Raw genomic sequence first — 27,262 nt, 5'->3', positions numbered from 1 at the left:
TGTGAAAAATATATCTGAATTTATTATTTAAGGACAGTATAATACAGGGTTGTGGCAACAGAAAGTGAAAATTACAATGGATTGATATAAATAGACTAAATCCTAGTTCATGTATTATTAAAATGATACAATCTCTCACTTAACTATAAAGTTTATAAAGAAAAAGATTTACACTATACACAAAAGGAATATTTCCCAAGAGCTGTGGAGTGAAAAGGCAAAAGAAGAATACTTGATTTAAAGGATGGTTTTGTGGAAAACAATCTGGCCAGCCAGCCCAACCCTTATTTGGAGGCCCTGTTGGGCTCTTGTGACTATAAATACACATTCTATTTCTAATGCAATCCTTTTCTCCGTCAGGATCTAGTTTTGTTTACTATTGAGACATGCTTTTATCTTTGTGGCTCCATTTCCAAATTTTCTTACAACCAATGATTAGGAGTCTGGACTTTTGTTCTACCTCTCTTCTCTAGACAGTGGGATTCCAGGAGGGGTTGACATTTATTTAGCTGTCTTCTCATCCGACAAAACACACTCTGAAATCAGCCTTTAACCCCTGAAAATGTCCAAAATGTGAAGTACCCACTAAAATATATACATTGTCCTCTCCTGATGATTCTCCTCCCCTGCCAGCATGTGGTGACTCATGGAGAAACCAGCATAGAGAAGCACTTGGACTTTGTAGTGTGTCTTCTGAAGGAAGAAGTCAGGATCATCTTTGATTTCAAGGAGCTGAGTTTTCTTGGTCATGGTCTCATATTATCTTGAATCCAGTCTAGGTAATTAGTGACCTTGGTATATACACCGGGAATGTCCTTCTGCCCACAACCAAGACCCCAACTGATGATGCCAACCAAAGTCATACGTTTGTCCTTCACACACACCAAAGGGCCTCCTGAGTCACCCTGCAAAAGACAGAGCGAGTTGTTTGCAAACATGGTAGAATTTCTGAGAGAAAATTAGAATTACTATTTATAATATTAAGATTGTATTCTTTAAAGTACTTAGTTTAGAGAAGACAAGTTTAATCTCAATTATCTTGCTCCTCTAGAGGATTGGGTTGTGTCTATTCTGATAAAGTGAAATTGAGTCAATTGCTTAGGGCTTCAGGGAGCTCAGTGGTATAGCACTTGCCCTGCATCATGCACAAAGCCCTGGTCTCCATCCCTAGTACCATACACGCGCACACATACAGATAATTGCTTAGCCATTTCAGGCCTCCAAAAACCTTGGTTTGAACTCTACCACTTACTAACTTTGTTCCTTCAGGCTAAGTGCTCTAGTTTTCTTAACTGTAAATTAGAAAGATAATGCTACTTATGTCATGAGATTGTTATGGAAATTGGGAAGATACACAAAAAGCAGCTAAGAGCAATGTATGACATTTAGTAAAACTCAGTAATTTAATTATTATCATATTGAATCAAAATAAATGTTTTTTTAATCTTAAGCATATGGATAGATCATGGTTTCACTTTGTATACACCCTTATTTTGACTGTGACTAGCTGGTACAGTTGAGCTTTCTGAAGAAACCCTTCAGAAAGAGACCATTCAAGGAACCAAGGTGATGGAAACTGCTTATATGATTACGAGAACAAAGTCTGCAAAGTCTTCAACACAAGAACCTCATTTGACTTCTCTGTGTCCTTGCTAACTCCCATCCCCTAATAGAAAGCCTGGCATACTGTAGGCACTGAAATGTCTGAGCAATAACAATTCTTTCGCTATATTTCAGTCAACACCAGCAGATTTATCTGTCCACCGTGCCCCAGTATCTTGTTAATCATGAAATATAAGTATTCTGATAAGGATTTCAACATAGAATCTAAATAAGTTTGCTTTCCAGGGTATTAGGGCTGAATGTGAGTTTTTAAAAACTCATTTCTCACAACTAACCTATATCCTACTTCCTAATAAGTTGCCTTTCCTCCTTGCCCTTCTATAAAACAGATTCTGGGTCTCTAGCACCTATAAAAGTTAAGAATTTCTCATTTATGTTGCTTTACCCATCACTTCAATAGTCAATTAATTGCTTTGGCTTACAGGAAATCCTGTACCAGGTGGAGTTTCCTGTGCAGACACTGGGGAAATTTCCTGCAGTTTTAGATTTCTTAAGTTTAGGCAACTTTGATCTTTCTCCAATTGCTTTATTTTTGGAGGCCCCCCATCTAGAATCCCCAAGGCCTCACCAAGATGAAACCACTCCATTCTGGTTATAACTTTTCCCCTTGGTTAAGAACTTGTTGGCTCAGGAGCACTCTTGTCCTTTGGGGGGCCTCAAGTGCAGAGCGAGTTTCAGGTTTACCTGGCAAGCATCATGCAGGTTTGCTTGGTCCCCTCCACTGCGAGTGTCTCCAGCACACAGCATGTTGTTTGTGATGGTTTTATTAAACATATGTTGTGATGTACAGCGGCTGGAGGGGTACAATCTGACATGAGCCTCCTTCAGTCGTTCAGAATAGAAAGGAGAGGCTGAAAGAGAGGGAGGAAACATTTGTAAATCTCTTTACCAAAAGCCAAATTTTCCAATAACTAATTATCAAGTATTTATACATGTTAGGTTGAATTTTATAATGTTGCCAGCATCTTATTATTTTGACTTACAAAAGCAGCAATTCTATAGGATTTGATCTAGGATTTCTTGATAGTGACCCTATTAACATTTTGGATGAGATCTGCTGCGGGTGGGGGGTCTGTGGTGCACTACAGATATTTAGCAGCATCCCTGTTTCTACTTTCTAACTGCCACTTTCAACCTTCAGCCTGAGACCCTGAAATGTCTCCAAACTTGGCAAAATGTTTCCCGGGTGGCTGAACCACTGCAGTTGGGAACCATCAAGATTGACTGAATAATATTTAATCCTTTTAATCCAATTAGAGAATTAAGTCTATGTCTACTTTAGCAGTGAGGAAACAGGTTTGGAGTAGCCAGACGTAGTGGCACAAGCCTATAATCCCAGCTACTTGGGAGGTGGAGGGAGGATTATTGTGAGTTCAAAGCCAGGTTGGGCACTTAGTAAAACCCATCTCAACACAAAACAAAAAACCTATGTCCCGTATAGTTTAGATCTTGATTGTCACCCAAAGGCCCATAGCTTGGTCCTCAGTGGTGCTATTGAGATGTAGAACATTTAAGAGGTAGGACCTAGTGTGGCAACTTAGGCCATTGGGTGCATGCCCTAGAAGGGGATATTGGGACCCTGGTTTCTCTTTATCCTTTGTTTCCTGGCCATGAGGTAAGCAGCCTGCTCTGCTGTGAGCTCCCACCACAAAGTGCTGCTTATCACAGGCCCAGAAATGTAACTCAGACCTACACACTCCGGCATCTAAGAACCCACCTCCTTCATTGACTTCCTACATAGCACCTTCTTAGAAACAAGCTCTTCAAAGTATTGCACTTTCCAGACTTTCCCTCACCTGCACAGTGACCCCATAAGGTAGGGAAATCGGATGATGGGTCTCACTAGACAGGGAGGCAGGGCCCTCACCCACATGTACTCAGTGGTAGTGCCAGAACGGGGTTAGACCCTGCTCTCCTGACCACTTTTCCTCCATTTGCTCAACTTCCACATTCCCTGCTATCCTGCAGACAGACAGGATGGGGCCGAGACTTCCTTCCACTTACATGCCTCATGCTTGCCATAGCCAGACAGCTCACATTCTGTCCAGTCAGCCAGCTGCAGGTTGGCGTCAGGGAGGCAGATGGTGCGGACAGAGTTGCTGTCCTGGGCACACTGTACTGAGTCTGATTTCAGCTGCAGCAATGCTGAAAGGGAGAGCAAGGAGAGAATAAGACCTGTGTGAAGGAGAGCCTCTCCCAGTTTTAGGGGAGGACTAGCGGGAGGGGGCCAGTCTTTGGAAGGAGGAAGTGTGTGTCTGTTAACACATCTGTGTGAGTGTATGTGTGCAGGAATGTGCTGTGTGTTCCAGAGTGGGGACTGGAGCAGAGAATAAGGACATCTTACCAATATCATTGTCATAAGTGTCATCATCAAATTCCTTATGGATGATGTATTTTTCTACTTCAAATTTCTGTTCCTCTTCACCAGGGACCACCCGGTATGTTCTGCCCAAGACCACTTTAAGGTGGTGGGGAGGAAACCTAATGGAGAAACAGCTTTAGAATGCTATTTTATTGTAAAATTTACTCCATTGACCCTGGTTTTAAGACCTTGGTAGAAAAACCTACTGGTTTTCCAAGCCCCTACCTCTCCAGGAAGCAGTGGGCAGCAGACAGGACCCAGCAGGAACTGATCAACACTCCTCCACACAAAAACCTCTCTCCTGGTGACCTCCTATTCTTGGCAAAGATGGCAGCCTGCCAAGGATGAGAAGTGATGTCTGTGAAGAGTCCTCCTTTAATGCGAAACTGAGGCTGCTTGTATTGTCTCAGGCCACAGGTGGCTGGGAGATGAAAGGAAAGAGAAGGGAGATCAGACCTGTGGTGCTGGGGTGAGGCCCAGGAACACCCATCTAGGTTTCTTCTCTTGGATCCTTGAATTCCTACAGGCTTATTGCTCTTCAACAGGTGGGTAGAGGGCGATGTAACTTTTTCCACAGTTCAGCACCAACATGCTACATATTGTGTGTATACTATCTTTATCCCTAGTTGATTTTCAGGGAGGTTGAGAAATATTGGCCCAAGGTCACAATGGTATCTATATTAGAACCCAGATTTGTTTGACTCCAAAACTGGGGATGTTTCTTCTATGCTTCATTCCTTCTAATTTTATCCTGCAGCCATTTCCTGGCTTAAGAAATAATATATTGGTGGGGCATGGTGGCTCATGCCTGTAATCCTAACAGCTCAGGAGGCTGAGACAGGAGGATTTAAAGTTCAAAGCCAGCCTCAACAAAAGTGAGGTGCTAAGCGACTCAATGAGGCCCTGTCTCTAAATAAAAAACAAAAGAGTGCTGGGGATGTGACTCAGTGGTTGAGTGCCCCTGAACTCAATCCCCAGCACCCCCGAGCAAAAAAAAAAAAAAAAAAAAATAATGTAAGCTTCCTTCTGAGGAATGTCTACTCATTTCTTTTCCTTATTCAACCATACCCATCCTTCCAGGTAAATGAAAGTTGATCTCTCAGAGCTCTTGTCAACACCCTAGCTGACAAAGCTTGGTGGCTAACAGAGGACCCACCATAAATGCCCTTAGTTGTGAGTTAACTGAGACTTTATGTCTTACCTTCCCAGTTAGACTCTATGATACTTGAAGAACATTCTGATACATCTGTGTATACACAGGAACTGAGTAGTAATCTATTCTCAGACAATTTCCAAACTAAAGTTTTGTTTTCTTAGCAACATGTGCCAATTTAAATTTTCTCTGTCTCTCTCCCCTTAATATTAACACAGTTTCCCCACCCTTCTGTGGGAAACGTGGAAGAGTTCACGGTACAAGCCTTAGAGTCAGAGGACATGGAAGCAGGCCCCAGTTTTACCACTGGGAGTCCAGGCAGGCCACAGGGCTTCTGAGAGTATTTCCTCCTTAGTAAATAGAGAGAGAAGACTCCATCTCAGCAGAGTTGGGAGAATTCAGTGGAAGCATCTTGCTTTCTAAGGAGTCACAAATGTGAGATCCCATCTTCCTCCTCATACTTACCACTACCATCATCACCACCATTGATAGAGGCATCCAGAGAGAAAAGTCTAGAGCTCACTGAATTCTAAGAAAAACTGGATGATCTTTGCTTTCCTTTGGCTCCTCCCCATTACCCCCATGAGGTGGGGGTGCACACCTGCCAAGAGTGTTACCACCCACCATTGCTTCAGTCACAGAAGCCTCCTGCCCACCAAGGCCTGGGCCCCCTGGAAGACTGAATCAGCAGCTATGAGGACACAGAAGGAAGCAGAGGAAATAGTGGGGAATTGAGAGTGAGGAAAGGGAGGTGGTGGAGGGCCAGCCCTTACAGCACTGGGGCATGTCACAGTATTCCCACGTCAACTTGCGGTCCTTCAGCACATGGCACCAGGGCTTGGCATCTCCGTCTGGATTCCTAAACGATAAAGGAGTTTGAGGTTTTAAGTCACATTTTCAATTACACCAAAGGCCACATAAGAGTAGAAAGAGGCTTAGTAAATCAGAGATAAAAACACTGACCTGGGAAGGAAGATCCCAAGTTCAACTTGACTAGGTGGCAGGCTCCAGCCATAGGGGAAAATTTTCCCTTTAACTTTGTATTACTATCAGTACTATAATGTTCTAACCTCTCAGGGATGTTGGAAGGAACTGGGAGGTGTTTTGAGAAGAAACTCTTACAAAGTATTGTAATAAAAGTGTCATGAGAATAGAATTAATGAGGCTTGAATGTTGAGGGGATAGGCTCCCTAACTTGAGATTTGGGTTGGAAAACTGTTGGACCTTGAGTTTCAAAAATAAGCATTGTGCTAGTCAGTGAATGAGTCAGACTACATCCAGGGTTCCTTCCCACCTTCTGGATCTTTCATATAACTTTCAGCATTAATTCTTCTCCCATCCCACACCCTGACTCTTCTCTGCCAGAACCTGAATCCCTTGGGCTCCGATCTACTTACCGGCAATAATTATGTTTTCCCAGGCCAAGAGTCTGGGAGTTGGTCTTCCACGCTGTGTAACTCTTGCCTATCAGAATCATGGAATTCCACGGAAGGCAGGAGGCACCAGATGTGGTGAGACTGTGGGTGCCACGGTATGCTAACCCTTTTCCAAAGTAGCAGTCCTCATTTTTCCCTAGAACAACAACAACAAAAAAAATCTCATGAGCTGAAATAAAACCAATTAAATGGTGAGGCAGGCATTTGAAATGAAGGTACAAGCCAGTCTAGCATGGAGAAGAGTGTGGTATCTCCAACTTTCCCTTTTTTTCTTTAAGGCCTTTTACATAGAAATGGCAAGTGGATTTCACTATAGTTTGGGTTGGGAATGTCTCCCCAAAGCCCGTATGCTAAAAGTTTAGTCCACAGTACGACACTATTGGAGGTGTGAAATCTTTAAGAAGTGGGGTCTAGCGAGAGGTCTTCTGGTCATTGGGAGCATGACCTCCAAGGGAATTGGGAGAACCCAGTCTCTTCCTTTGTCTTTCACTTCCTGGCCACGAGGTGAACAGTCTTGCTCCACCACATGCTCTCACCATGATGTGACACCACAGGCCCAAAGTCACAGGACCAACAGACTGAAATCTCTAAAACTGTGAACCACAATGGATCTTTTTCTCTATAAGTTGATTTGCTCAGATATTTGTTAAGTCATGTGGAACTAACACAGATTTCATCTCATGTACTACTTTCATCAACTGGATGTGATCTCCTAGATTGCTGTGTGGAGGCTGATTCTGAGGTTTAGTTAGAAAGGATGCTATGTTCCCTTAGTGGTGGTTATTCTTGGAACTGTTTTGAAAGTAATTAGGAGTTTCCTTGTTCATACTTGATGTTTGCAGTGAACCAATGTGCTTCAACAGGGGGCTGTGTTGGCAGGCCTTACTTTGTCTGCCAGTGTTTTGAGGGGTTTGCAGGGCTTGGAAGAGAACATATGAGCCCAAGAGTGCTGCCTATTTTCTTCTTTTTGTTCCACCCAACCCTCTTTTTTCCCCATTTGAAACTGATGAAGTATACCTCTCCACATAAATACTGTAATTAGAAGGTATCTGTATGATTATTTATATTTGTGAATTCTAATTTAGACCAAATCCTTGGGGATAGAGAGAACATTTCAGAATTATTGTAAAAGGAGTCTCCACATTCACAGGTATACCAGTATTACCTGTGAACCAAATGCTCATTATTTTTGCATGTATATATTTAGAACTTTAAAAATATCCTTCTCACTATTGTGATAACTAATATAATTATTTGTGAAAGCACACTGAATTCATAGCGCCTTTTTTTAAAAAATATTTTTAGTTGTAAATAGACACAATACCTTTATTTTATTTGTTTATTTTTATGAGGTGCTGAAGATCAAACCCAGTGCCTCATACTTGCTAGGCAAGTGCTCTACCACTGAGCCACAACCCCAGCCCTCATAGTGCCTTTTTATAATAGTCTTTTTATTTATGTTTTTTAAGTCTGGTGAATTATTATTATTATTATTATTATTATTATTATTTTTGGCGGTGCTGGGGATCAAACCCAGGGCCTCACGCTTGCAAGACAAGCACTCTACTGACTGAGCTATCTCCCCAACCCCTGGTGAATTATTTTACATTAAAAGTTTTGAGAGAGAGAGAGACCATTGATTCAAAAAGGAGAATTTCCATTCATGCTCAAAAAGGACTAGAAACCACTGATTCAGCCCTATTCTCTCCTCCATAGATGAGGAAACAGCCAGGCAGAGGGGAGAAGTCAGCTCACAGTCAAACAGGTAGAGAGAACATGCCTGGGCAGGACTCTGTGGCCATGACTAACTCCCAACACACTCCTTTCTCTCCTCAGTTGTAGAACGGTCAACCCTGTTCTTTCAAATACTTCTCCCCTAGTGACACTTCAGGGGAAGGTGTGGTGACTGTCACTTACCTTTGGAGCAGGCTGGTGTGCTGCAGAACTCTGAGGTGTACTTCCCTGCCTTAAAGACATAGCACCAGGGCTTTGAGTCTCGATCCGGGTTCCTGAAAAATCAGCCAAGGAGGACCAGGGAAGTTTGAAAGTGAAGCCTTTCCTTTCAGAGTCAAAGACTTGCATACTCTTCTGGGGAAGGGGTAAGTGCATTTTTGGATAGTTGAATACTGGACAGTTGTATTGTGTTAGGCAGAAACATGACTTGATTATATTGTCTTTATTTGGGAATTAAGTATGGTTTAAGGAAATATATACAGATGCTATGTGGACAAGGGGTGGACAATAATTGTTAGTCTTATGACAACACAGCTAGGTTATAGTCCCCAGGTATTTAATCAAACATTAATCTTAGCATTGCTGTGAAGATATTTTATCACAGTCATTAGCATTTGCCATCATTTGATCTTAAGTACCTTATTCTAGGTGATGTGGGTAGGCCTCATCCAATCAGTTGAAGGCCTCAAGAACAAAACGTGAGAAGAAATTTGACCTCAGGACTACAACATCAACTCTTAAAAGTTTCCAGCCTGCTGTGTTGCCTTCAGACTTGACTCACCAGCCCCCCCAGTAATGTGAGCCAATTCCCTAAAATCAATTTATTTCTCTCTCTGTATAGGTGGTACTAGGGCCTATGGAAAGCTCTTTTCCCCAACTGTAGCTCTTTTCATCAGAGAAAACCCTACTCAGGAAGATGGCCCTCTCACCTGCAATAGTTGTGATTCCCAAGACCCAGCTTGATGGCATCTGGTCTCCGCCCATTGTAGGGCTTCAGGGCCAGCACGCTGCTGTTCCAGTTGACACACTCAGCCCCACTTTCCACGGTGCTCCACATGCCCCGGTAGGTGATGCCTTGGTCCTTGTAGCATGTGGCACTGGTATCTGATTGAGAGCAGGATATGTGATCCTTCATATGTGAATTTCCCTTTGTTCAAAGGACTCTCCCATGGGCTTCTGCAGTCACCTTGACCAATGGGGCAGCTTACTGCTGGAATTGCTGGAGCAAGCTGTGCAGCTAGGTTATCCAGCAGGTGGTGGCTGAACTGGATTTCAGATTCATACTTGAGGCTCTGCCCATTCGACCTAACACTTTGGTTTCCTCACCCACCCTCAGCTGATCCTTCCCTGGCCTGGGTCCCACCTTCGTCCATCCACCTTTTCTTTTCTAGTTGATTTGGGAGGTTGGGATTTCTGTGACTCTCTCTCTTACACACACACACACACACACACACACACACACACTCACCTATTTCACAGCGTTTTCCAGTAAATCCTTCAGGGCACTGGCAGACAAAATCTGAGAAATACAGAGCCTGCCAACACGTCCCCCCATTGAAGCACCTCGGCTCATTGCAACCTGTCAAGTGTAAACAAGGAAACCCCTAATTACCTTCAGCTCCAAGAACAACATGAATTCAAAATTCCAGAGTGTTTCTGAGTGCCAGCCACTGTTCCCCATGATTTGCAAAATCTAAACCTCTCAACCATGAAGTATATATTGTTATTCTCCCCAATTTACATATGAGGAAACTAAGGATCAGTAAGTGAAGGCATTGCCTAAAGTAAGAGTGTTGCTCTCTTTTGTTGTGTATCTTTACCTTTCCTAACACAAAATGACCTAAGATCTCCTTTTGAAGATTCAAACATGATGGAACTACGAAAGAGAGGGTTTGGGCCCATGAGACCGGACCCCTGAACTTGAAGCCTCAGCATGAAGTGCATACGTACTTTTGATGGGCACCGAGTGGCACTGCGGCCTGCCGCCATTGCACCAGCAGTATTCCACACGGTTGTTCCTGAGCATGGGGCGCAGCCACGACTCATGTTGCTGGTAAATCATCTGTGTTTTTTCATCCCTGCATGTCACTGTAAGAAAAGAGAGGCTGGCTTCTTGAATAAGATTCAAATAAAAACAAAAAAATGATTCATCACCTATGGACCTACTGAGAAATACCAGCCCTGTAGATCTGCTGGTTCTATATCCACTGATTCACTGACTGTGGGTAGAAAATACAGTTGGGCCTACATAGCTTGTGTCTATATTGAACACATACAGATCTTTCTTTCTTGTTATTTCCTAAACAATACAATATAACACGTATTTACGTTAATGTTAGGTAATATATAGTTAATGCTATGTTACATATAAAAGGGAATCCTGAGATTATCTAAGTATATATTTAAAGATGTACATAGATTCTAGGTAAATATGCCATTTTATATAAGGGATGTGAGCATCTGTAGATTTTGGTATCCTCAGGGAGGTCCATGAGCCAATCAATGCCCCTCAGATACGGAGGGACAACTAAAATCTATTGTGAATTCCTTAGGAATACAAGTGGAAGACAAATACAAATACTAAACATTCCTCATTATTTTTTCTCTGATGAGTCCTTGTTTTGAAATAATTTATCTATAAAAATACACTTATTAATTTTTCATTTTAATTCATCAAAAATATACATATGTGTAAAACTGCCTAGAGTTTATGATCATGTGAGTACTGCCATATAGAAAACTATGCACTTATGGATGAACACAAAGAAAATTGGTATTTTAGTCTGCGCAGAAAATGTGCTGCTAGAAAAGTAGCTCTAACACTGAGCTACACTCCCAGCACTTTTTATTTTATTTTATTTTGAGGCAGGGTCTCACTAAGTTTCCCAGGCTGGCTTAAACTTGTGATCCTCCTGCATCAGCATCTAGAGCTGGGATTACAGGTGTGCTCCATCACACCTGGCTCCATTAGTATTTTTGATATAATGAGAATAGTTGAAGTACTCCCACTAATGTTTCCTTTCCATCTTTCTGTTTTCAAACCAGAATGCCAACTTAAAGAAAGAAATAAAAAAAGAAGAAACACTGGGCTGGGGTACAGCCGAGTGGCAGAGCACTTGCCTAGCATGTGCAAGGCACTGAGTTTCATTCCCAGCACCACAAAAGCAAACAAACAAACAAACAAAAAAGCAACAAAATCCCTATTTTATTTTTAATTAATTATAGAAGTAACATATGCTCATTGAAGATAATGAATGCTCTTGCTTCTTTCAAAGTTCTGTTAAGGCTAGAATATCCTTGTGGGAAACTCTGCTATCCAACAATAAAGTGATTAAGAGTTAAATGTGATTTGGTCTGAGAAGACTTCCACTTTAAAAGGAAATGTTGAAAAGTCTTCTACACCTAAAGGGACCAGGTCATGAAAGAGGAAAGATGAGGACTCCATGTTGGTAGTTTTGGACCTGAAATGGGGTCTGGAGTTCTTCAAATCAAAGACAAATTTTACATTTAAAATTAATTTAGCAGTTTTTCTTCTTTTTGGAATCCTGATGGAAGTGTTTCTCTGCTTTCTAGAGTCAACTCTAGACATGGACTTATGAAGAGAAATTCTTTCCTCACTCCCTCTGTGAGATAGCCTTGGTTAGTTATTCCGATCTGACCAGCAGGAAGAAACAGAAACACAGAGATTTTAACGAAGGTGCGAAGTGGACTCTGGGAGCTTCATAGCCCAGGAAAGACCCCAAAGGGCCTGGACAGTTATGGCTGTCCTGGTTCTGCTGCTAGCAGTTGGGTGGCCTTAGAAAAGACACTCAATCTCTCTGGGGCTATATTCTCTCATCTGTATAACAAGGACTTTGAGCTGGTAGGCTCCCACCAGCTTTGTTATTCCCAGACAGCCTGACCTTGTTCCTGTCAGAACCTGTCCAGCTGGCATCAGCTGAATGGGAGAAGGGTGAATTAGCAGCATCTTTTAGAATCGCTGACATAGGATGCAGGTCATGGGTATAGGTGGATCTCCCAGCAAGTCTAAAATACCCTAATGTCCTATTACCAAGCCCTGACCCTGTCTCCTGCCTTTATTGACCCACTTCTATCTCAGCTCCCTCTTACCTCTGTAGGATCTAGCTCCTCTTCTGAATCGGATGTAGATTTCCTGCAAAGAGACCAGGGGTGGAGAAAGATCAGTACGAGCTGAGAGAAGATCACGCGCGTCTGCCAATTAGAAGCCATCCACTCAGAAGCTCTCCCTCCAGTTAACTGGCCCAAGTGAAATGTCTATTTCCAGTCACCTTGTCTAATTCTTCCTCTCCTTCTACCCTAGCACTAGCCAAAAGAACTTTCTGTACAATGGAAATATTTCCTATTTGTGTGATCCAAGATGGTAGCCACTAAGCCCATGTGGCCACTGAGAACTTGAAATTATTCATAAACTGAATTTTTCTATTTTATTTAATTTTAATTAATTTTAAATGTAAAAAGCTCCATGTAGTTAGTACTGGAAAGTGGAGTCATAGCTCCTGGTGTCCTCCAAGTAGCCATCTGGGGCACTCTCTTCTCTGAAATCCTTCTGCAGAGTATTGCTCACTAGGCCTTATAGTCATTTTCAAAGAGAGTGTGTTTAGTGCTGATCAGATAACAAGCAGCATGAGGTTAGCTTACCTGCTTCTATGGCTCACAGCCCTTGTATTGTCTTTTATAAATACTTTGTGGATTAATTCAAACACATCTCCAAAGAAGGCAGTCAGAGGCAAAAGAGTGAAATTTAGAACTGTTGACTCAAGTCAGATTAAATACCTACGTTCCACTTCAGAGACTCAAATCCCAAGTATCTGATCCGAAAGGAGAACATGCATGTTCTGTGGCTATACTGACACTTTGTCCCTTGGCTTTTCTACTCTTGGGACTTTTCTCGCCCCTGGGATCCTTGAAAGGATGTAGATTCCTGATTGTAATGAGGAGCATCTACAAGTATGGCAGCCTTCAGGAGGGGCATGCAGAGATGGATTAGACACCCACCTGACTGGGCAAAGTGAAGACTATTCCACAAAGCAGCAGAACACACAGAAGCACTTTCTCCATTGTATTCATCATTTCTTCAGAGTATCCCAAAAATTCTGGAAAAAGAGGAAAAAGATCTTAAGCATGTGATACAGGAGGGCAAAGTATAGCAAAGTTCAAGAACCTGAGTATTGTAGCTGGATTCTTCCAGCTTCAGCTCCCATGGACAAGTTTCTGGAAGATGATTTTATATATGTATATATATATATATATAAAACACATATATAAAATTTTATATAAATGATTATATATAATATATATATTCTATCTCTATGAATCTGACTACTTTGCACATATCACAAAAATGGAATTATAGGACTGGAGTTGTGGCTCAGTGGTAGAGCCCTTGCCTGGCAAGTTGAGGCCCTGGGTTCGGTACTCAGCACCACATATAAATAAATAAAATAAAAAATCCATTGACAACTAGAAAGCATTTTAAAAAATCAAACAAAAATGGAATTATACAATATTTATCCTTTTGTGACCGACTTATTTCATTTAGCACAATGTCCCAAATGTTCATCCATGTTGTAGTATCTGTCAGAATTTCCTTTCTTTTTAGGGCCAAATAATGTTCTATCATTGGATACACCATTCTTTATTTATCTGTTCATCTTTGATGGACACTTCAAAGTTTCTGGAAGATGATTTTGCCTAGAGATTTCTGAGGGCTGAAGGGCAAAACTATCTCTGGGCACTTATTTCTAGCCAGTGGACTCCAGGGGATTCCAGTGCCCTACTTGGTTTCATGGATGGGAATTCCTGCCCTGGGTTTGACTAAATGGAACCACAGTAATGTCCTCTCTGATTTTTTTTTTTGTGTGTGTGTGTGGTGCTAGTGATTGAACCCAGGGTTTTAAACAATGCTGGGCAAGCACTCTAACAATTCATCCATATCCCAGCCCTCCTCTCTGATTTTTCCAGAGGAAGCTGTAGGGATTTTATTGCTGACACATCTCAGATTGCCTTAGCTCTTGTACTTAAAATGGACAGAACTACCTACTTCCATGTTCCATGGTCTAGCTCACTAAAGAGAAGGCTCCCTCCATTCCAGCCTGGCTTCCCACCACTCCATTGGAATGTTTGTCTCCTTTTTTATAGACTATGACAGATCTGGTGAAGTGCAAATTTGCAAAAATAGAGGAGACATCTGGATTATGGTCATTACACTCAGATCTTCCTGTACCCCGAATTCCCAGTTTCCATGTGCCTTTCCCCACTGATCTTTCCCTCAGTGACTGAAAGTAGGTTAGTTGGTCGGGTGTTATTTTGTGGTCTGGCAAGCCCTCTCACTCCTTCATCCACAAGAATTAAAACCGAGTTTTCTTCCCCTGACTCATTTCCCTTCAGTCACAACAACTTTTGTTCCCACCCCTCCCCCCATCCTCAGGACCCCAAGGTCTATTGATTCAGAGGCTTCCAGGATTTACATCTTGCCTGGCTCTGGCTCTGGCTCTGGCTCTTTATTTCTTTGAAAAGAACTCCTCTCTGAAAGTGCCATCCAGTCTCCTCACATGACCACAAGTTCCCTATGGAGCCAGGATGAAAATAGAAAGGGAGGGTGAGGTGGGAGACTCTTCACGCCTGACTGATTTTTCTTGGGCTGCTGGTGATAGGCAGAGGAGGGAGGCAGAGCTTTAAGAGAGGGTGAGAGAGCTGGGCAGGAAGAGCTGAGCTATAATGGTTCCAATGAGAAAATGTAGGCTCCCAAGGAATCTTGTCCATGGGACACACCACTCTCTGGCATCCCTTCCCCTGCCCCTACCCCAATGTGAAGGAACAGAAGGGCTCTCTCTGGGCCTTTGTTTGTTATCCTTTGGCACACCCAAGGCCTCCTTCCAGGCAAGGTGGACTGAGCACTCTGGAGGCCCTGTTCTTACTCATTGGTTTCAGACAGTTCCAGAAGAAAGACACCAGGCAGTTGAGGCCATCCTAAATAGGAAAACATGGTGAAATCTTGACTTTTTCAAGATTTTCTTTCTCAGCTTTCCTTGAATTTCCACTTTCTCAAACTTTTCCAAAACTTCACTTAAATTTTGTTTCTTAATTTTTATCCCATTACTTGTAGGCTTTGGAAAACAGATCTTCCTAAACTGATTCCCTTTCTTTCTTCCAGATGATCCTCTATGGGTTGTCCTATCTTTTATGATGCTATGCTAGCCTGGAGGATAGGGATAGCTCTACACACTCAGAACTTTTTGAAGGAATCCTAAATGAAGTCCAGAATTAGATGACTGAGTAAATGAACGACCAACAGAAGAAACCTCTCTTCTATATCTTGTAGATCAAAGTAACCAGCCATTTCAATTCACTTATTCAATTAAGCTTGGGGGATTGGCTGACTCTATTTTTTCTGGATGCCAGCCAAGGTACTGTTTCATTTAAAGAATTCAAGGTCCTTCTAAATGGAACCCAATTCTAGATGTTGAATAATTGCAAAGCCAAAAGTGGAGTGATGATACATTTGTACTTTCTGCCCTTCTTCAAGGAATCTGGTTCTCTTCCTGGACAAGTTGGGGTGGGTCGGGATACCAAGTGGGGAGAAGAAGCATGACCCCGCTGGGTGTGAAGACTCCAACAGCTGCATCATGTTAAACTCTTTCACAACTAGAGAATTAACGTAGGGGGACAGGAGAATGTTTGTGTCTTGTACTCTCAGGAAAATTAGTCTTGTTTTTTCTCTTCCTTGGCTGCATTTGACTTTCCTGGGCCTTAAGCTCTGTGTAGTTATCTCATGTAAGCAACACAGCAGTTACACGGAGGCAATCAGAGCAGCTGGATGGGCTGCATGGGTTAAGAAGATGACAAAGGAATTAGTCATCCTGCCATCAGAAAAAAGTGCAGTCTGAAGACTAGGGAGAAAAGAGAGAGGGAAGAAAAACGTGTCCTTATTTTTCCTCTGGTGCAGAAGTGGGTGTAGAGGTCTGAGGGGCAGTGCCTGGACAAAGAACAAAGTGAATACCAGAAACGTGGATTGAGACTCAGGACCTGTGGGACCAGGTCAGACCAGGCCAGACTCTGACTCTGCAGAACAGAGGCTCCCACCAAAGGGAGATTCACAAGTGCTCCTGGGGAGGCCAGAATGTGAGATGAGGAACAGTCTAAGTCCTTCAGAAACTCGTTTTATAAGTTCAAAGAATTGTAATTTTTTCTGTTCTTTCCCTTTTGCTGTATTTAAGAGTTTCCCAGGATCATTAAAGAACTGAAAAATAAAAAAAAATTTTTATATTAAAAAAAGAGGCAAGCAAGCAGGTAACAGGAAGGAAGGAAGGAAGACTGCAGGAAAGGAGGAAAGGATAGAAAGAGAGGGAGGCAGGCCGGCCAACCAGGAAGATGCCTGACTTTAGTCAATCTGGAATCCCTGAGTACTGCGTGAGAGAAGTGGTAGAAGACCAGAAGTCCTGTGGTCTCCAAGTCTGCAACTGGCAGGCCCATCCTTCACACAAAGTTGGTTTTTACACATTTGCAAGGCACCCTCTGTAGTGGGAGGAGTTAAGCAGACTCAGGGTTTGGCAAGTTAACACTTTGTAAATTAGAAAACGTGGGGCACATGGTACAGCAAATAGACCACAGCCTGGATTTCATGGATGTGTGGGTAGAAACACGTGTATGGTATACAATCCGCACATCTGCATTGGCCTTGTCTGCTGCTCACATGCATGTGTGTCCCCTGGCCAACTCCGACCTTCCTGCCTGGAAACTGTGATATCCTCTTGGCTGCAGCAACAGTTGACTCTGTTCACTTGACCATCTGAGTAACTTGTGAATGATGACCACTCTAGGGGAAAGGTAATGATGGTCTGGGAACCAGGGACAGGGAGCCGTGCTATATGCTCATTCTCCTGGGAGAGGTGCTATTTCCCAGGGCCAAGGATGTGTGCCATTTTGAGAAATGCCAGAAACATATTCATTTGTGCAGTAGTAATATGGCAGAATAATGATTGATGGGCACCAGTTAATAGTTGTTTGATTCTGGATTGGGCAAAGTCATTGAAATATATGGAGAGGAGGCCATGCCCTGATCAGAGTTACTCCATAAACCTGAGTTACTTCATTCTGTAAGCAGTAGTTTGCCATAAGTTACTCCATTTTGACTTTAAGTGCTGTGGTGGAATAACTCTACACCTTCCTTGAACAAGTAAATAGCCACCATCTGCTGGGCACAACTGTAACACAAATTAATAAATAAATTAATCATCCTAATAAAAATGATCTCCTATATGATCATTTATTTGATAAAAATTAATTAGAAGCACGTGGATGTATGGGTGTATCAAACTTATTGGGAAAACCAGGCCCATGAGCTTATGGAACACACCAGACCACCAAATGAAGCTACCCCCCACTCGAGGCTCATAAAAGAAAGAGCACCCTAAGACTGGACACAGCGACACCCTGAACCCATCACCTGGTCACTCCTTGTCACCAGCTTTGCCCAAGAAAAGCACCACGGTGATGAACTTCAGAATCTCTGTCCTCAGGCTCAGCAGAGTGCAGTTTATCATGCCCTTACTTATCATGTACTCATGACCCACTCCAGGATGACACTGAAACTGCTGTCTGTCTGGACTTTGGCCTAGAACAAGTTCCTGGGCTATGACAGTTCTGCTCCCTTCAACTGGTTCTTGATCTTATCGAACCATCTATAGTGACCCTTGCATTGTATGTGCTTTCTGCTTTTGCTCTCATTTCAGCCCTCTGATCTCCTGTGGCTGCTTTAACCCTTCCTTAGCCTTTCTATAATACACACACACACATACACAAAAGTGTGTCAAGTGTGATGTGTTACATGAGTGTTATAGATATTAGAAATTAAGATTAGAATAAAAGAACTTGTGTTTTCTCAGCCTGTGACTATCAGGTGACCCACAAGTATTCAGAGACTGCCATCGATGACAGTAGTGTAGCCTGCAAATTTATTGTTATTCAATAAATTCTGACATTGTAGAAAAACACAAATGTGTTTGGTCTATGTTAATGGCATAGCTTGCTCACCACCGAATGGCAGTAAGGACTAACAGAGGGACCTGAGAAGAAGTAGGCCAAGTGTTGGCCTTAGTGACTTTGCATTGCCTGTCCCTCCTTCTATTTTCCTCTTACTTCTCCATCTTCCCTCCATAAAAATCTCCTCTCAGGAAAGGAACTGATAGACTCACATAAGGTAGAAATTACTGAACAAAAGTTAATGCACTGCCCCTTCAAGAAGATTTTATAATTTGAAACATAAAATGTGCTCCCAGCAATATAAAACCAAGCAGGCTGGACACTCCAAGTGTTCCTCCAGAGCTAATATTCTGTGGTTTCTGCCATTGTAAGGCAAGAGAGCGTTCACATACTGTGTAAATAGTGAAGCTCTTATAAACAGGCATAAGTACTTTTATTTAAACACTCAACCGCAGTCTGTAATTATATAAGAAAATTATTTGTAATAAAAGGAACTATACAACTGCAGTCAACCAGTCAAAGTGTAGGTGTAAACACTACAGTTTCCACAGATGGTAATGAACTGGAAGACTTCTAGTTTGTACTCTTGCCAGCAAGAGAAAGCAGAAACATGTGCAAGCTAGAGGAGGCTGGAAATAGCTAGGGAAAGATAAAAGTGAATGCATACTGCTATCAAATTTTGCAACGTGTGCAACATTAGCTCTATTTTTCTTCGGTGAAGGAGAACCTTAGGTTATTATCACTTTGCAAAAGTTTTCTCTGAAAGTCTGCATAAGAGGGAGTCAGTCTTCAAGAATACCAGTACCCTAAAATGATTTGGGGCTTTGAAACAACACACACTCTCCCGCCACCCCAAACACCACAGCCCAGAGCAGGTGCTGACAAATTAAAAAAAGAAACGGTAGGAATTCCTTGCAACAGCAAAGGCATGTTTCTAGAATAAAACGAGAGGTATGGTGAGAGCCTGGGAGGAAGAACTAGGCCTTGGAAATGGTAGATGTTTCTCACAATAGCTCATCTTTGTCTGAGCAGAGTCAGCCCCCAGGACAGGGGCCATTAACCTGGCAGTTCTAGTTCCACCTCTACAAGTCCTGTTCATTATAGAGGCCGTGCTCTCAAAATATAAACTATTTTCAGAAACTACCACCACATAAGCAATTCTTAACTTTTCAAAAAGGTAATTTTTCATAGGCCAAATGTTGGTTTTCTCTCTTCTTGAACAAAAGCTCTTTTACAAGAAGGGAGAAGAGAAGAGTTTGTTTCTAAATATAATTTGATCGATTCTAATGGGATGAGTACAGTAGAATTCTCTCCTGGCATCTCCCACCCTGACCCATCAGGGAAGAATTCTCTCCAAAGCATCTTCAAATATAGGAACACCTATGCTTAAGCTACATGAAAGTAACCTCAGAAAAATCTACACCAAGCATGTTGTCATCTCCTCCACACTCCACCTTCAAGTAATCTGATTATTTGCAGGAGCTAAGAAAGTGTAGGTTGTGGGTCTAGGAAAATAGAAGTCTTTCCTTGCCTCTTCCCGTGATAAGAACAAAAGAAATACTTCCTTAATAAACTTAGATCCCTCTGGAGAAAAAGACATGATTCAACTGACAAAAGCTAACTCAGTTAGTCTGTGCAATAAAATATTAACCCCCAAATCTGAATCTAAACAAACCTGAAATTCAATGTTAATCTAAAAGAATATATTGCTAAGTAAGCAATAATAGTGCTTCCTCATGTTTCTTCTGCTTTCTAATGATAATTAGAGATACAGTAATTTGGTAATTCTTTAACCTATCTCCATATTTTATCAGACTCAAATCAGAATATAATGACCAGAAGCTTTCATTGTGTCATTACACCAATTTTTCTGAATTTTACTGGAATTCTGTGAAAGTAACATTACAGTATTTGAGAAATGTGTGTGGATTAATGCTCAGCAATATTTGAGCACCTTTCACTTACCTGGCATTGTGTTTTCAAAGCTTCTTTACATCTACTAAATCATTTACGGCAATATCATCTCATTTCTACAAATAAGAGAACTGAACTTCAAAAAAGGCATAAGAGACTTGCCCTATGATGACACACCCTATGAGAGGTGGCATCGACTCTCAAACCCAGGATACTGAGTTCCTCTAGTTCAAACCTGACACTTTCTGCTTGTCTAAATGACACTTGCTTGTGACAGTCTTTCTTTTTGATGGTGGGAATCAAACTCAGGATCTTGTGCATGCTAATCACGTGCTCTACTACCGAGCCACACTCCTCCCACTTTTGCTTGTGAATTTTTTTCTTTTTCTTTTTTTCCTGTTTTGGAGGTGCTAGGAATTTGAACACAGGACCTTGATCATGCTAGGCAAGGGCTCTACCACTAAGTTATACTGACATCTTGTGACATTCTTAACCGGTTCAAAGTTGACATTACAGCAGCACATTATCAGGTATAGGAGCAGGACTCTGACTTTCAACCTGGAACCCCAACTGCCATTTACAGACCCTCTGAGCCTAAACTTCCTGGGTTTCCTAATAGGTACCTCATTTTCATTTTGCTCAATTTTTCTGATAACTAAAGAAGCAGCAGGTGAAGGCCCTGAGTAATGCCTGATGCACAGGTGTTAGCTGTATTTAATATCATGAGCTGTACTCCCTTCAGCCATGGGAGCGCCCACATCAACAGGGTCTCCCTGGAACAACTGCTTGAAACTAGAGAGGTAGAAGAGATACCAAGCTCTAGGGGTCCTCAAGTGTTAATACCAAATCCTGTTTCTTAGCTCATCTGGATACCTCATGATAATCCATGATTGAATTCTCTGCAATTGAAATAAAATTTCATGCTTTTCTTTTATGCTCACAGAAAGGTATGAACGAAAGCCATTATTTCCTGAATACAGGGTGGCGTCTTACATCCTATTTTTAGTCTGTTTTTTTATTTGTCTTTCCCAAGCCCATTTACATCACACATGTCTGGGTCTCTGTGGACTCTTGGAGGAAGCTGGAATTAATAACTGAGACATATGGGATATCAGGTGTCTCTATTGATAATTCCTGTCTCATGCAGAGGGTATAAATGTCTGAAAGCCAGATGTATTCTGTGAGAAAAAATAAGCACACTGGAGCTTTTGCCAGAAACATACACACCCTTCTTTCTCTTCACAGCCCCTGTGGTATACACTGGCTTTGCTATAACTAGGCAGAATAAAATAAGTTTCTCTTTGCTGTGAACATAACACAATGTGAATAGCCAGAGGAGATGGAGTTGACTGGTAGTCTTTCTTTCAGATTATGTGCACTGGGTTATTGGGTTTAGCTTCCTCACCCAACCCTCAGTCCTCAGCCTTCAAGAAACCCAGCTGATATCAAATTGCTATTAAAGAGCTGGAACAAAGAGGCCTGAGAACTTCCCAGGGTCTCAGCTTCCCAGTGCCTATAAGACCCCTCACCATCCACTGAGATCTCAAGCCCTAGCTCAGACAAGACTCCACTTCCCTGGCATTCACAGGTGATGATTTACTCTCAATATATATTCACCATCAAATATCCATTGAGCTCCAACCATGAAGGAGATGTGCAACTGGCTAGCATTTCCTGGGCAGTCATGATCAGCACCAGAGCTCTCCTGAGCTGTTCCTTCAGACGTGTTTGTGAAATGCATGCCATATGCCCAGCACTGATTTCATTTTCCCTTCTGCCCCAGAAACCATTCTGGGTAATCAAAAATTGAGTTTCACTTTCCTTCTGCACCTTTCTACTGAAGTCTGTTTCTCAGACAAGAAATGATATCAGAAGACCATGCGGTTATCACTGGGGTTGGATCAGGGTAGATGATCTCTCAACTCTCTCTAGATCTGATTTTCTATTAATCTAAGTCCTCCTCTTACCAGGTTTGGATGTGAGGTGTCCCCCAAAAGCTCATATGTGAAACAATGCAAGAATATTCAGAGGTGAAATGGTTGGGTTATGAGAGTGAAATAATCAGTGAAATAATTTCTTCATAGGGATTAACTGAGTAGTAACTGAAGGTTATAGGATATGGCTGGAAGAGGTGGATCATTGAGGATATGCCTTTGGGGTATATATTTGGTGAACTGAGCTTAGTCTCTGTCTCTGTCTCCCTCCCTCCCTCCCTCCCTCCCTGCCTCTCCCTCTCTCTCTCCCTCCCTCTCTCTCTCTCTCTCTCTCTCTCCACACACACACACACACACACACACACATATATATATATATATTTCCTAATCATCATGTGAGTTGCTTCCCTCCACCACACTTTCTGCCATGATGTTCAGCCTCACCTGAACCCAGAGGAAGGGAACCTGCTGTCTATGGAGTGAAACTTCTGAAACCATTTGCCCCCAAATAAACTTTCCCTCCTTAAAATTGTTCTTGTCAGGTCTTTTAGTCACAGCAGCAAAAAAGCTGACTAAAATAGAAATTGGTACTGAGAAGTGGGGTTGTTGCTGTAATTAGCCTGACCATGTGGTTCATAAGCTTTGGAGCTTTTTGGAATTGGTGAGAGGAATTTTGAGATATTTACCAGGGCAAGCTGAAAATGTTTTAGATTGTTGTAAGCAGAGTTTAATGGGCAATTCTGGTGGAAGTTCAGAATACCAGAATGTCAACAGGACAGTGGATAGTGAAGACGACTGCAGAGGGTTCAGAGAAGGAGAACTCTATTGGAAATTGGACTAGAGGCCATTTGTGTTATAGTCTGGCTGCATTTTGCCCATGTCCTGAGACTTTCTGAGAGGCTAATGTTTAAAACAATGAACTTTTAGCCAGGTGTGGTGACATACACCTATAATCCCAGCATCTTGGGAGGCTGAAGATCATGAGTTCAGAGCCAGCCTCAGCAAAAGCCAGGTTCTAAGCAACTCAGTGAGGCCCTGTCTCTAAATAAAATACAAAATAGGGCTGGTTGTGTGCCCCTGAGTTCAATCCCCAGTACCCACACCCATATATAAATATATAAAAGCAATAGACTTCTTAATCTGGTAAAATAAATTTCTAGGCAACATGGTAGACAGGTGGTGGCATGGATATAGCTAGCAGCTTTTCAACAAATTTATTGTTATAATCAGGGGCAGAAAGCAGAGCAGAAAGATCTAAAAAACCTGGACTTAAAGCATGGGAGTAAAATTGGGCTTAAGGAAGATATAGTTGTTAAAGACATTATTAGTACTAAGAAAATGCTAAAGAATTTGCTCAGAGACAAAAAGAAAGATGACTTCTCAGGAGATGATAAAACCACACCCATCCCAGGCTCAAGGGAGTAAAAGTAAAAACTCCTTTGAGAAGAGACCAGTGGGGCACACTTCTTACGCAGGGGGCCTAGAAAGTTTTTCAACATGCTCAGCTACCTAGGCACTCATAGGCTGCTGCAGCCAGGGTCCCTGGAGGCTTGGTTCCTTCTCAAGATGGGGGCAGACCTTGGCATCAACCACATGGTGCTGGTTCTACAGGATTGCAGGATGCTGGAGTAAGGAGGTCATGGAGGCTTCCACCAAGATTTTAAAGGAAGACCTGGAGGCCAGACAAAGTGCCCCAGGGAAGGACCCCTGCAGGGAGCCCCTGAGAGGGCCATACATGGATATGTGAGGGAGAAGCTGAAGCTACAGAGGAGACCCCCAAGATTAAGAAATGCCAGTACTGTGGAACATCTGCTGAGGAAAGCTGCAGGAATCGAGCAGAGACAAACCGACAGAAAGGCTACTTGAGCTGCAACCAACAAGGCCACAGAGGCGGAGCTATACAAACCCTTTGGAGAGAATATATAATGCCAAGTGCTCCAGATGCCAGACACAGAACTACAGGACTTGTTTGCCCAGCTGGATTTTGGTCTTGCTTTGGTCCCATCCCTTCTTTCTATATCCCTATTTTTCTGAATGGAAATGTTTACTCTGTACCTCTATGTATTAGATACTTGTAAATGGCTTTTGTATTTTACAGGAGCTTACAATGTGCCCTGAGTCTCAAAGGAGACTTTGGACTTAAACTTTTGGTCGATCTTGAACGGTTGAGACTATGATAACTCTTGAAAATGAGCTAAATGTATTTTGCTTTGTGAGATGGTCATGAGTTTTGGGGAGCCAGAGGTGAAGTGTTATGGTTTGGATGTGAGGTGTCCCCCAAAAGCTCATATATGAAACAGCACAAGAACATTCAGAGGTGAAATGATTGGGTTATGAGAGCCTTAACTTGATCAGTGAATTAATCCGCTGATAGGGATTAATTGAGTAGTAACTGAAGGTGGTAGGCTGTGGCTAGAAGAGGTGGGTCACTGAGGGGGTTCCTTTGGGGTATGTATTTGGTGAGCTGAGCTTAGTCTTTCTCTACTTCATGATCATCATGTGAGCTGCTTCCCTTCACCACACTCTTCTGCCATGGTGTTCAGCCTCAACTGAGTTCAGAGGAAGGAACCTGCTGTCTGTGACATGGTGTTCAGCCTCAACTGAGTTCAGAGGAAGGAACCTGCTGTCTGTGACATGGTGTTCAGCCTCAACTGAGCTCAGAGGAAGGAAGCCTGCTGTCTGTGGACTGAAACCTCTGAAACTGTTAGTCCCCAAATAAACTTTTCCTCTTTAAAATTATTCTTGTCAGGTCTTTTAGTCACAGCAGCAAAAAAGCTGACTAAAATACCAGGTTTGGTTTGAGACCCGCTATATGGTTTTGTGAGCTGTTCGACTGGGCTGAGACTTATAGCCTGAAACTATGGATAGAAATATTCTCCTGTATATACAAAGCAAATGACCCCAAAACAAAATAAACAGAATATTCCAGTTCCTCATCACCCATCTTAATCATCTTATCCAAACAGAACTGAAAATCACTCCCAGAAAACCTTTTATTCTAAGACTGAAGATGTGCAGTGCCAAATATTCAAATGACAACTGAACAGTTTGATGAAAGATTCAAAATCTTCCTTACTACCAGATACTCAGTATTTCAGAAAAGCATGTGGATTTTGTATTTTGAATGAAGCTAAGTCTGCTACCATTGCCTATGACCCTTGTTACCTCAGCTGTCAAAATGAAAACAAACCTGCACACACTCTGGAAGCTTTAGAAGTCCTAAAACCAGCATTAGTCTTTCCAAAATGATGAACCCAGCCAAGACCTCTGTAAGCTGCTATAAAATCCCATGACTGAAAAGATTCCTGCGGCAGATGAATAACAGGCCTCCCCTGAACAGTAAACTTTCCCAAATGTACTGTGGTCTTCCTACTCATTCACCCCAAAAATTGTTAGATGGCTATGATCACTTCAAGTTATAGCATCAAAATGTGCCTGGGATGCTTATTCTAAGAGTTGGAAATTCACTGGCTTTCCAGCTCTGCTTGTCAACTCATTAGGCCCTGGGAAAACAAAAACCAGAGCCCTGCCTTAATCAGCTTTCAGATGAATGGCAGGGTCATTGCTCTCCACAGCGCACCCCCCTCCAGGAGGGGGTTTGATGAAACAGCAAAGAACAGTGCAGACACTGGGAGAATCTGATAGGTGGCATCATAAAATAAACCGCGATGATTCAGGGAGTCTGGGCAGAGAGTGAGTCCTCTGGGGAAAGGGCCAGCTATCATTGATCCTGACAAGACTCAGAGTTTTGAGGCTGGCGTCTCTGAGAATGTTTTAGGCAGATTAAATTGATGGGTAGGATGGAGTTATTTATGTTCCAATGTTTACGGCACCCCTGCTAGTGCCCAGAGTCTGACTCCTCCATCCTGATGAGAGGAATGCACCCTGCATTCTTGCTGGTCAGCATATATTGATTCTGGACAAGCCAGGGTCTACATCCCACTCTGAGCCTTCCTACCCACACCCAGAATTGCTAGGAAATTACCTTTCAGGGAATTCCACTTACAGTCATATTTGCAGAATTTCTTCACAGGACTGCACACACATACCCCACCACCCCACCAGCCCCTGTCATCAATCAGCTGAAGGAGACCACAATATTATTTCCTGCTGACCACCAAATAAGTCATTGCTACTACACTTCTTGGTGTTTCTTTGAGTTTGCTGTTCGTTACCTGGGAGCTCTGCATGTTTTCCCACTTCCCTCCTTCCCACCCTCCTTCCCTCAGCTGCAGGGTTAAGAAAATAAAGATAATAACAGCAAGAACCTAGAGAGCCTTACTATGCTTCCTGTGGAGCAGTGCTGTTAGGAATAAAAGCAGGAAGTTAGGAAGTTAGGAAGTTCGCTGCTTTTATTTTATTTTTCCCCCGTAGTTGAAAGGTCCTTTAAGAGGACTGCACATTTGATTAATGCACACTAGGAAAAAAACTGGGGGACAAAACTGCCTGGTGGAGATTATAGTGGGGGTGAAGATAAGGAGATCAGGGGCTTTTTTTCTACCCTTACTCCCAAGTGAAAACATCATAGATCCCTAGAAGTCACCTGCTTCTCTTTCCCAGCACTTCTTACCTAATAATCATGCTGAGGAGTTTGGAGATCCGTCACCCTCTGCTGCAACCCAACCTCAGTTTCTTCATGGGCTCATTGAGGGAGGGAGGCAGACAGACAACACTCCCGGACTTTCCAGGCCCTCCCGGCTCTCCCAGCCACGTGTCCTGAGCGCAGCTGATTTTACTTTTACTGCCCATTAGTCATGTGGTGAGCCTGTTGTCTATTCTGAGCATTTCTATGGGATTCTTTTCATTTTCGCCTTTACTGTGCAAGCGGACACTTCTGCAAGAAATGCATCCTGCCTATTCTCTCCCTTCCTCTGACTCTCACCTCCCTCCAAATCACTCCAGCCTTTCCGGAGCAATTGCAGCTGCAGGAAGAAGGTTTCCCTTTGGAGTGGATGCTAACTGATTCTCTTTATGCCTGAATTAGAAGTCAGCCCCTTCAATGAAGCATGCCTTCACTGGCTCAGTTTGCCTGAAAGACTTTAGAAAGACAGAAGAGGAGGAGCCGGGCACAGCAGTTCAACTTACGGCCACTTCTTGGCGTCTT

General features: G+C 42.6%; 1 protein-coding gene across 2 annotated transcripts; it reads right to left on the bottom strand.

Annotated features, from left to right (window-relative positions):
• PLAT (plasminogen activator, tissue type) lies at window positions 1-27,262 on the bottom strand. 2 transcript variants are annotated; one of them, XM_079142131.1, is made up of 14 exons: window positions 27,244-27,262; window positions 13,325-13,422; window positions 12,419-12,461; window positions 10,259-10,396; window positions 9,777-9,887; window positions 9,238-9,412; window positions 8,492-8,583; window positions 6,536-6,710; window positions 5,912-5,997; window positions 4,211-4,406; window positions 3,968-4,104; window positions 3,628-3,768; window positions 2,308-2,474; window positions 1-905 (listed from the first exon to the last, which is right to left on the bottom strand). In XM_079142131.1, the coding sequence occupies exons 2-14, from the start codon at window positions 13,397-13,399 to the stop codon at window positions 747-749; spliced, it is 1,695 nt and encodes a 564-aa protein (XP_078998257.1). In that variant the 5' UTR covers window positions 13,400-13,422; window positions 27,244-27,262; the 3' UTR covers window positions 1-746. The 2 variants fall into 2 exon arrangements, with proteins under 2 accessions (XP_078998257.1, XP_078998258.1); XM_079142132.1 differs by lacking the exon at window positions 27,244-27,262 and adding an exon at window positions 26,729-26,873.

This window comes from Sciurus vulgaris, assembly GCF_902686455.1.
Source record: "Sciurus vulgaris genome assembly, chromosome: 5".
Classification (NCBI taxonomy): Eukaryota; Metazoa; Chordata; class Mammalia; order Rodentia; family Sciuridae; genus Sciurus; species Sciurus vulgaris.
This window is presented reverse-complemented; position numbering and strand designations above follow the sequence as displayed.

Coding starts and splice junctions, on each gene's coding strand:
- PLAT (XM_079142131.1), bottom strand. CDS start 13,399: ATGATGAATACAATGGAGAAAGTGCTTCTGTGTGTTCTGCTGCTTTGT. Junction 6,711..8,491: donor CACACCAGCCTGCTCCAAAG/GTAAGTGACAGT, acceptor TTGTTGTTCTAG/GGAAAAATGAGGACTGCTAC. Junction 2,475..3,627: donor CTATGGCAAGCATGAGGCAT/GTAAGTGGAAGG, acceptor CCTCTCTTTCAG/CCTCTCCTTTCTATTCTGAA.